Source organism: Mercurialis annua, linkage group LG5 (assembly GCF_937616625.2).
Source record: "Mercurialis annua linkage group LG5, ddMerAnnu1.2, whole genome shotgun sequence".
Taxonomy (NCBI): Eukaryota; Viridiplantae; Streptophyta; class Magnoliopsida; order Malpighiales; family Euphorbiaceae; genus Mercurialis; species Mercurialis annua.
The window spans coordinates 23165728-23177138 of NC_065574.1; the positions used below are offsets into that span (position 1 = coordinate 23165728).

Here is an 11411-nt window from a genome sequence, read left to right on the forward strand (position 1 = left end):
CCTCATTTCCTACTTTAGTGTACTCATTTTTGCCACAAAAAGTATGTGCATACCACTTCAAAGCAACCCATATAGATATATCTTTAATAGCATTTAATTTTGATACCTTAGCGTCGTAGGAGTCCTCGTTCGACAATGCTTTCCAAATAGCCGGTCATCCAACCCATTCGACGGTACTTTCAACCCCTCATTCCGCATATGGCCCATTCTCGCCATGTCCTCCACATTAACATGATGCTCCACATTCCGAAGGCGAAGTATGATATCCGTGCTAGCTTCCTCCGGCGACCTCATGGTTGTAAAGAACTCATGGACCAACTCCACATATGTTTTATGATCAAAAGTCTCCATATCCGACAATCCCCACACTTTCAAATGTCCTTTCACATCATTATCAATGCCTAACTATTCAAATGTCGTTTCTACTTTGGATTTTCTCTCTGATCTTTCTTGCTCTTTTTCATCGTCTTCTGCCGTTATCAATTTATTTTCGCAAGAATGGAAAAGAACATCTTTGATGCTATGGATGTGGGTATGTTGAGTGATGATGAGGTCACTGTCATACCCAATCTACCTCTGCTTGAACGGCCATCTACTCCCTTCATTTCCCTCTTATCTGATAATGAGGATGGATTCTCAACTGCGTCTGATGGTGTAATAACTCGGAAATTTAAGGATTAAAATATAGCCACGTGTCTAATATTTTATTAGACGGGAGTAGGTAAATTAAATTTAAAGATAAATTTAATTTACAAGTGTTTCTAAAATTTTAATATGGCTATAGGATTGCAAATTTAAATTTTTAAAATTTAAATTTGAATAGTTATATAGTTAACGGTGATAATATGGATTTATGAATTGGGTGCAGAATAATTCATAAGTCCCTAGCGAATATTTTTGGTACTAATATTCGCGAAATATTTTAAAAAGGTTATCGTGAAAATTTGATAAAATTTGGAAGCACAAATTTTATCAAGCGCAGTTAATGCGGGCTTAATTAATAAAAAATGATTTATTAAGAATAAAATATAAGTCGGATGGGAATAAAAATTATATTTGTATTCTTTCTATATTTTATTAGATTTTTGGTAAAATTTTCACGAAATTTGGAAATCGTTTCCGTTTAGGCTACGGACAACTAGTTTAGAAGTTGGTTTAAAGTGCATAATTGAGCTAGTACTAAACAACACTTTAGCCATTTCCTATATAAATGAATTTGGTAAGGGAAATGAGCCCAGAAGCTCATTTTATTAGGTTTTAATTTTTCAAAAGAGCAGAAGCTCTCTCTGTACTTTGGCGAACTAGGGTTTTGAATTGGTTTCGTCCGTTTCTCGATTCTAACTCCATTTCTTCGACGATTACTCAAGTAATCGAGGTATTATATCCGTATTAAACGTTTATTTCGATTTATTTCGAATATAAACTCGTTTATAAACGGTTACCGTATCGAAATATCGTTTTAAACGTCCGTATTGATTTTGGATGTTATTTGAACGTTTTAAGCAGGACGGGAAGTCCCGGAATTTCAATTCCGGGGCTGTGCGGAAGCACAGCCTACTGTGCGCATGCACAGTGAGCTGTGCGACCGCACAGCACAGTGTGCGGGCGCACACTGTGCCGCGCGAACGCACAGCTGCCCGACGACAGTCGGGGGTTCGATTTTTTCTTCGGTTTTCGGGGGACTTTCCGGGGTGATTCCGACGTGGTTTCGCCTAATAACCCGAGGTGTTTTCCAATCGAACCTAAAACATTTTTAATAAATGTTTTTAAATCAAAGTTAGATATTTTAAAACAATAACTTGTGTTAGAAGAAAGTGAAAAGGTTTTATATACTAAACCTTAAGACTTTTAAAAGGAGATTTTAAAAGTAAAGTTAAACGTTTATAATGGACTTTAAAAGAGTTAAAGTCAACGTTTAAATGGTTTTAAAGATTTAGCAATCGGTTTTGCTAAATACTTAGTATATGACCGAGAATTATTTTGACAATTAGGTCTATACTATAAATGGTTTTCTTTAGGTATTGTGATACCTAAAATAACTTCAGAGAGAAGTTAGAACGTTTTCTCAAAACGAGAATTTATAATATGGTTTTAAAAGAAAACAGACCATAAGTGCTATGTGTTTAAATGATTATATGTTTGACCTAAATCTGGGTTTAAGGACCTAGAAGTTTTATTGGAAACATATATTGATGTGTTTTATCCTGTTTGCTTTGTGTGTTTAGTCCGACCAGCTAGCCAGAAGTCTGACCACAACCACATGATTAAGTTCCAGACCTAGCGGTGTTTGTGAGTTCATTTGTTTACTTTTGAATAGTATTCAATTGTTTTTAAATCCACAAATCGCACTAAGTATGAAACTTAGCCAAGGAAGATCCACTGAAACGAGCTATCTATTGGGCAACAATAGGACTGTGTGATCACCGGTGTTAATGAACTAGATGAGAGGTAAATATTATACGCATACATATTGAGATTAGGTTTTAAGCCAGATGCTTATAAAGCGGCTTAAACCTATCAGGTAGTCCTGAGGTGGCAGTGATTTAAGTTCCGGCTGTGCAACCCTATACAGAGATAAGATGGCTGTGATACATATGTATACAGCTCATCCTGTATTAAACAAGAGTTGTGCATATGCATTATATATATGATAGCATTATAACGTAATCAGGATTAGGGTTTCATTTTGATCGAGGATTGGTAATATTTTTATATACCGATATTTTGTCTATACGCGATTTTGGTATTTAACTGTAAACCTATCTACTCACTCACAAATATTTATATTTCTTACCCCGTTGTTGTTTCTCATTTTCAGGTACCTAGCTACCGGGTTTGATCGAGCTTCCACCCTTTTTCCATCAGGGAAGCTTATTCTGTTGTTATGTAAATAACACTTTAAACTCTTAGATGCTGCAATAGTGTATATAGGTTTGATATGCCTGTGGCCACGTCATGGTTCCTCCGTCTATATACTCTGATAGGAACCTGACTTTGTCTATCTCTAATAAGTGTCTACTTAATAGGCATATGGTGTTTTATGGTGTCCCTTACGGGTGGGCCAAGTTTCGTGTCTTTGGTCAGCAAAGACACTGTGTGTAGTTTAGCTGGCCTTACGTTTGCGTGCCTGCTGTGCATGTTTTTAATATGTTTGATATAACGCTTTGAAAAGGAAAGTGTTCGATATATTTCATTAAACATATTGTTCGGGTGCGCGGTTTTGAAACAGGGCTGCCTGCAAGGCAAGGCACGTGAGCCAAGTCCCTGTACCACCGCACCGGTTTTCAGAAATGCGCGTGGGTCAGAATAACTAGGGTTATTCAACCAACATTTCTGAAAACGTGATTTCGCTTATATGAATATTTTCAGAATGTGTTTTCCACGTTAAACGAAAAAAAAATGTTTTAACAGTGTTTTCTGGAAACGGGTCGTACGCGAGGTACGATCTAGATTTATATTTAGGTGGCGAAAAATTTATAGAGGTTTTAGGCTTGCTACGAGTTTCGGAACAACCATTCCCATTCCCTAGCGCCGGTCTCGACTCGAGTTTCGAGGGGGAAATCGGGTCGTGACAATGGTGGTATCAGAGCAATGTTTTAGGACTTGAATGTCCGAGGTATTGTTGCTGATATTTGTTAAGTAGAGGTACTAGAAGTCATAAGAATTCCTAGTAAACTATTGCAGCAACATAGGATTCAAGTCATGTCTTGATCAGTTGTCAGTTATTGAATACAATCAGCTATAGATAGCAACTATACATGTGTGTAGTGTGTATTGATGTTTTGATCAGGAACACATGAGTTGTTCTTGTGTTCGAGATACGTTACAACTGATGGAACATGTGAGATGTTCCGAAGTTGGAAATATGTTACAATCATGAAGTGGAATGGTCAGAACAGATGACCTGTATTCGAGGAGAATGGTTCTGTTTAAACACAGGACAAAGCGAAGATTTTCTCTGAATTTTTGTTTGAGAAAATAGTTAGATTTTCTCTGAATTGTGTTTGATTGTTATGTGTTTTGCTTATATAGGTTTAGTAGTTGATATATGTTATATGAAAATGTGATTTTTCTATAACTATTACATACGGTACTTATGCAGAAAATTTCATGTGTTTTAGTATGTCTGGGCCTAGTAGAGCTCATACGCATGTGGGGTCTGATCCACATAATGTACCAGGTTTTCCTGTTATACCTGAAACATCTGTTCCCATAGAGGCTGTTGACTCAACATCAGCATGTGACATGGACATATGGGAGGATAATATTGGAGTGGAGGAATTCGAGAGAATTTTGAATGAAGACATAAATAGTATTGGAAATAGACATAGCTCTGTGTCTGAATCGACTGCTACATCAACTTATCTAGGATTTAAGGTAAAAGAGTTCTTAGCTGAGGTGGACCATTTAAGGAGGGTTCAACAGCAAATAAGACACTCGCCGAATCAGTCGTGGGAATACATGAGCGAGTGGGAGGTGCAAGAGAACCAAAGTTTGGATAGGCTGAGGGATTATATGGACAAGTATACTAGGGAAGATTTGAATGTGGAGGCATATACTGTTGAGTTTATGCGTTTATGCGAAGAAGTACCTGAGTTAGTTCGTGATGGTGAGGAAGTTGCAAGTAGGTACGTCAAAGGTTTAGGGCCTGAGTTCGAGGAACTCATGGCTGTAAAGTCTGATTCTGTAGCATATTTGGCTGGGCGTGCGAAGCAGATAGAGAGTAAGTTGAGGAGAAACGACATACCCCTCCAGCCGTACTATTACATCAAACCTGAAGAACCTATTACTACATTTCTTAGGGTAGGAAACTCTGGACCCGCGAGGCACTACAACCCCTATTTTGTTCCGCGAGGAGGAAAGGATAAGGGAAAACTGAAATTCCGCGGAGGGCGAGGTAAAGGCCCGATGATTCGTGAGGCGTTTCCGTCTTCGCGATCATCGTCAGGTAATGATTAGTTATGTGTTTAATGTTTAAGTTAATCTGTTTATATGTTTTCAATATTCACGTTAGAATTGGAAAACATAAACTACAGATATAAATTATATCCTTAAACAAAAAGAAAAAAGAACACATATAAGTAAACATTAAAAGATAAATGATAAATGAGAATTAATAAGTTAGGGATGTTAGAAATATGCGTCCTTAAATAGAAATCAATAACTATTGATAATCAATCAAATGATGTGAAGCAATAATAATCCTAATGTGAGAATAAATTATTAGGATTAAGAAACTTGAAATATTACGGAGAAGTAGTTTGAAAGAAGCTTACAAAGTATGTATGCAGTTTTGTTTTTAAAAGAATGTGTTATTGTGCTCAGATGCATCATGAATGCACATTGCAACAATCACTATAGAAAAAGGAATACTTGAATTCCATATACTTATACAAAATGATTTTATTAGGACATGCATCATGTATATTAGTATATCAAAGAGAAAGAGGATTGTATAGCAACTCTTTGGGGATGAGAGATGTCATCACCCTGAGCCACAATTGCACAAAAGTTTTAAAATGTGAATTGTTAGATTCACAGTTTTGAAGAGATAAATTTAAAAGAAAATCCAGCTGGTACACATATACATTTGTATATGTGGGTGAATATGTGTATATGCACATATGTTTGAAATGATTGGTTTGAGAAACAAATTGTTTATAAAACAAATTTTTGTGAAATAAATTGTTGAGAAACAATTTGTTTACAAACAAACTGTATTTGTTTTAAATATGTAAGCGTATTTTAACGAAAACTCTGTATTAAAGTCAGGGTAGGATACAAGCTAGCGAAGATAAGATGTTATGATTTTTATTGTTCATAATAAACAATAAAAATCTGGATTCTAATGTTTCATTCCGAAACATCAGAAATTACTAAGGATTGAGAAGAGTGGAAAGTGAGAATGTACATTCTTACTCTGAGATAGACTAAGAGGTAAGTCTAGTGATAGACTTTTATGATAAATAAAAGTTTAAGAGTAGATAATAGAAGATAACTGCGATTAAGATAAGAGAGAGTATGATCTAATTAAACACAACTCGGTTAGTTAGACTTCAAGTAACTGTCAGTGAACAAAGTCATACGCATGTGTTTAATTAAAATGGATATGAGATTGGTCTTACAGATAGAGCAGATGTCAGTAATGGACATATCTCTTGAATCCAAACGAGTGGTTAGTGATAACAACACAAACGAACAAACCCTAAACAACACATGAACCGAGTAGAGCACACCAAGAAATCACCCCAACTAACCGACCAGAACACAAACAACACCATCTCATACCAAACAGGTAAAACGTATCACATCATCTCGGAAAAAGCCGAACAGAACACACAAACTAACAGCATACGTAGAAGTAGTACCATCTCGGCCGCACCGAGCACCATATATACCGTCTCGGTCACACCGAGTACCATACATAAAAATACCATCTCGGTCTGACCGCACACCATAAAATACCATCTCGGTCTGACCGCACACCATAAAATACCATCTCGGTTTCACCCGGGCTCACCTTCGACAAAACACAACGACAAACTTGTCAGGACGTACCCTGACATTCCAGACAACGTCTGCACAAACAAAGAGAATGAAATCAGGTCTGTCGGCCCAAACAAAGAGGAACAAAATAGATAGTATAAAAAGACTAAGGAAAGGAAGGTAAAAAGGTTAATTCTCTTTTTCTCTCAACTCTTAACTACCTTTCACTTCTTATTCTTTCTCTCACTAAATAGTTACTGATTAGACCGTCGGAGTGGTTTGCCGGAATCCCATTCCGGCATCCTTCTCACGGTTGTGCTGTGCCTTTCAGGTATAGCTGTGAAGCTGTCGTCAGATCAGAACGTCGCCGCCGTTTCACAAGTTATCATTTGGCGCCGTCTGTGGGAAAGAAAGTTAGAAAGTTTCCCCCTTTCTATTCTACCAGGAAAAAATGGATGAGCAGAGTAGAGGGAGATGATCCCGGCACCGGGGATAATAACACACTCAGCAATAGAATGGGAGAGGGGCTTAACGCGCCGCCACGAAGAGCCACGGGGGAAAGTTGAGGCGGTATTCATCCCGGCTCTACATCGGGAGTCACCACTCAATACCCGTGGGGAATGCCACTACCGGGAAACGTTCCCCCCACATCATACTTCACCCCCACGCAGCAAACCACTCAAAATTTTTCACTAAGGCCGGGCATGACCCCCATCAACCTTTCGTTCACTCCAAGCACCACCCCGACTCCCAGACCTACCACAGAAATTCAAAAGCCCACGCCAGCGCAAATCCAAGAATACATCGAATTTCACACTCGGCAAGTGGCCTTCCTTCAACAAGTACAACAAGCCCATGCTCAGCCAACGACCGTAGCCATGTCCCAAGGCAACATTACCACCCCACCATACATACCGACCGCACCACCCCATCCACAAGAATTTTACCAAGGTCAGACAACACCCGAGGAAACAAACCACGAGAAGAATCCACGTGAACAAAACCCAAAGGAAGGACAAGGAATACTAGCCGGACACAAAGCCCCGGAAGGACCGAAGAAAAAGCCCAAACGAGTCGAAATCGAGGAAAGCGTGCACAGCTCGGGAGCCGAGTCACCAAAGAAAAAGAAGCTGGAGCAAGAAATTACCGAAAGGGTTAGAACCGAAATGGAAAAATTCAGGAGAAAAGAGCCGAGAAACACAAGCTTCTTAAACATCGGAAACCCGCTGTCTACCGAGATACGGGAGGAAAATTTCCTTTTAAACTACAAAACACCGCAGTTAGACGACTACAATGGAACAGGGGATCCGGTCACAAACTTGAGCTGTTTCCAAGTAGTCATGATGGTACAAAGTTTGTCTGAAGCCGCCGTCTGCAAGCTTTTTCCAACAACCCTAAATGGACCGGCGGCAATCTGGTATCAAAGTCTGAAAGAAGGTTCTATTCGTAGTTTTGACGAGCTAGCAAAAGCTTTCCGAACTCATTTTGCACCGAGCATACAACGAAAGAAAAAGTCCAGCGACCTAAAATTCTGCTACCAGAAACCGGGAGAAAGTTTACAGAGCTACATTGCCAGATTCAATGCCGAGGCTGTCGAAGTAGGAAACTTGAACGACGATACCGTGATAGATGCAATGAAGGACAACACGACGATGATGGCCTTCAGGGATAACCTGATAACGAATCCGGTGCAAACTTATTCCTAGCTCATGGACCGAGCATGGAATTACATAAATCTGGACGAGGAACAACGACGAAAAGCCGCACAAACTACAACACAGTTCCAAACACCAAGGCCTACTTTTATTCAGCCGGCTAGGCAAGACAGGTTCAGGCCAAGAAACCAACAACAAATCGGTCCACAACGAGCAGAGCCACACCGACCAGTGAAAGTAGAAGACCAAGCCTTCATTCCACTTAATACACCAAGATCACATATCCTAATGTGGATACAGAACAACAATGAGCCAGTGAGATACCCACCCAAGCTTCAGCACGAGGGAGACAGGAAAAAATATTGCCAATTTCACGATGGCCATGGCCATGTCACGGATGAATGTGGAAGTCTAAAAAAAGAAATTGACCGATTGGTGCAAGTCGGTCGTTTAAAAGACTTTGTCGCACAAAACAAAAATTATAGCTCGGGGGGAAGTTACCGGGGCGAGCATAGTGGAAAAAGAGAGGAGGCACCACCCGCCAAAAGACAAAATGTATCGGGGGTAATAAACACTATAGCAGGCGGTATGGCCGACCCTGAATACAAACGAGGAAGACGCAAAAGGCAAAATATAGTGATGAACATATCGGTAGCTAAACCTCTACCCGAAGTTAGTTTCAGCGCGACTGATGGCGAAGGAATAGATTTTCCACACCAAGACCCTTTGGTAATCTCAGGTCTAATCGAAAACTTTTGGGTAATGAGGCAACTGATCGATGAAGGGAGCTCGGTTAACCTCATCACAAAGCAGGCATACCTCGGTATAGGATGCTTCGTCCTAAATCTCAAACCGGTCAAAACCCCACTAGTCGGACTGGGAGGAACACCGGTACAGGCAGAAGGAGTTGCGGAACTGACGGTGGAAGTGGGAAAAGAAAATGGCTCACCAGGAGGAGGTATGGTCGGCATCACAAAGAAATTCAAAACACTATTCATGGTCGTCGACATGCCACTTGCTTACAACGTCATACTCGGCAGACCAATGTTATACAACACCGGGGCGGTCACATGCATCAAATACTTGTGTATGAAAATACCGACCGAAGAAGGAGTGGTGATAGTTAAAGGAAGGCAAGACATAGCCAAACAATGCTACCTGGTATCAATGAAAGGAGTATCAGAAACCTTGGCCATAGAAACAATGGAGATACCAGACTCGGATGAAGGCAAGCTCGAACCACATGGAAAGTTAGAAAAAGTAAATCTGACAGGAATAACGCCAAGATCGGTCCAAATAGGAGTAGCGCTGCCCAAACTAATAAAACGAGAGATAACCGACATGCTTATCAGAAACGAAGTCGAATTCGTCAACACCCCGGGTGAGATAGAAGGAGTTGATCTGGCAATAATATCACATAAGCTAAATGTTGATCCAAAACACAAGCCAGTCAAACAAAAGAAAAGAGCCTTCGAAGTAGACAGACAAATCGCCATCAGAGCCGAAGTAGACAAATTATTAGCAGCAGGTTTTATCAGAAGAGTGTATTACCCGGAGTGGCTATCAAATGTGGTGCTCATAAAAAAGCCAAATGGAAAATGAAGATTATGCATAGATTTCACAGATCTAAACCGAGCATGTCCCAAGGACAGCTACCCCCTGCCGAACATTGACCAACTGGTCGACTCAACCAGTGGGTATGAAGTCTACTCGTTCATCGATGCAGCCCAGGGATATCACCAGATTCCAATGCACAAAGAAGATGAAGAAAAAACAAGCTTTGTAACCGACAGCGGCACATATTGCTACAAACAAATGCCATTCGGATTAAAAAATGCGGGGGCAACCTACCAGCGACTAATGAACTTCGTGTTCAAAGACCAGATCGGTCGGAACATGGAAGTTTATGTTGACGACATCATCGTCAAGTCCAAAAAAGTAGAAGACCACGCAAAAGACCTGGAAGAAGTCTTCATTAAGCTCAAAAAATACAAACTCAAGCTCAATCCGGATAAATGCGCATTCGGAGTCCCAGCAGGAAAATTCCTCGGATACCTCATCTCTCAAAAAGGCATCGAAGTAAACCCGGAAAAAACAAAGGCAATTTTGGACATGAAGGCACCAAAATCGGCCAAGGAAGTTCAGAAGCTCAACGGTAGAATCACGGCCCTCGGTCGATTCGTGTCTAACTCGGCCAAGAGATGTCTCCCGTTCTTCAAAACATTAAGAAACGTGCAAAAATTCGAGTGGACCGAAGAATGTCAACAATCTTTTGAGGAGCTCAAGAAGTTCCTAAGTTCGCCGCCACTCCTCGGACTACCCGAAACAAGAGAGATACTATATCTATATTTGAGCGTCACAAACGAAACAGTGGCGTCGGTACTGGTCAAGGAAGAGGCATCCGAGCAGAAACCGGTGTACTACACAAGCAAAGTATTAAAAGGGCCCGAGCTCAGATATAGCAAAATTGAAAAATTTGCGTTGGCTTTAGTCCTGACAGTTGAAAAACTAAAAAGATACTTTCAGGCTCACACGGTAATAGTCTGAACAAACCAACCTCTGAGAAAAGCGCTCGCAAGACCAGAAACGTCAGGACGATTAATCAACTAGTCAGTCATGATAGGATCATACGACATCAAATACGAACCATGAACAGCAATGAAAGCTCAAATCCTGGCCGACTTCGTAGCAGAAACCACAACACACGATCAACCCTCCGAGGTGGACAAGGGTTTGGTCAGCTGGACATTGCAAGTAGATGCGGCATCAAACACGGCCGGAGCAGGAGCAGGCATGATTCTAAGAGGACCGCATAAGATAAAAATGCAAAATTCGATCCACCTCAATTTCCCGACCACCAACAACACAACAGAATACGAAGCCCTAATAGGCGGATTAAGAATGGAAATGGTAGTGAAAACCGAGTACATCAAAATTCAGAGTGACTCTCAATTGGTTGTTAACCAAGTACTTGGTCTGTACGAAGTAAAGGATCCAGAAATGAAAAAATACATAGATCGGGTTAAAGAGCTACTTGCAAACGTCACCGAAGAAGGTGGAAAATGGGAACTATAACAAATACCTAGAGAGGAAAACACAGAAGCAGATACATTGGCAAAAGCCGGAGCAGCCAAAGATACAATACCGGGCGTGCCGTGCTCGGTGCAAAATTTCAGCAGTGTCCAGAATCCTGAAGCAACATTCCTCATCAACCCAATGGACCAGTGGATGGAACACATCATATCATACATCGAAAACGGAATCCTACCC

General features: G+C 40.5%; 1 protein-coding gene across 1 annotated transcript; it reads left to right on the forward strand.

Annotated features, from left to right (window-relative positions):
• Positions 1-7190: 7190 nt before the first annotated feature.
• Positions 7191-8192, forward strand: LOC126681719 (uncharacterized). Its single transcript, XM_050377270.1, has one exon. The coding sequence runs from the start codon at positions 7191-7193 to the stop codon at positions 8190-8192; it is 1002 nt and encodes a 333-aa protein (XP_050233227.1).
• Positions 8193-11411: the final 3219 nt, after the last annotated feature.

Coding starts and splice junctions, on each gene's coding strand:
- LOC126681719 (XM_050377270.1), top strand. CDS start 7,191: ATGACCCCCATCAACCTTTCGTTCACTCCAAGCACCACCCCGACTCCC.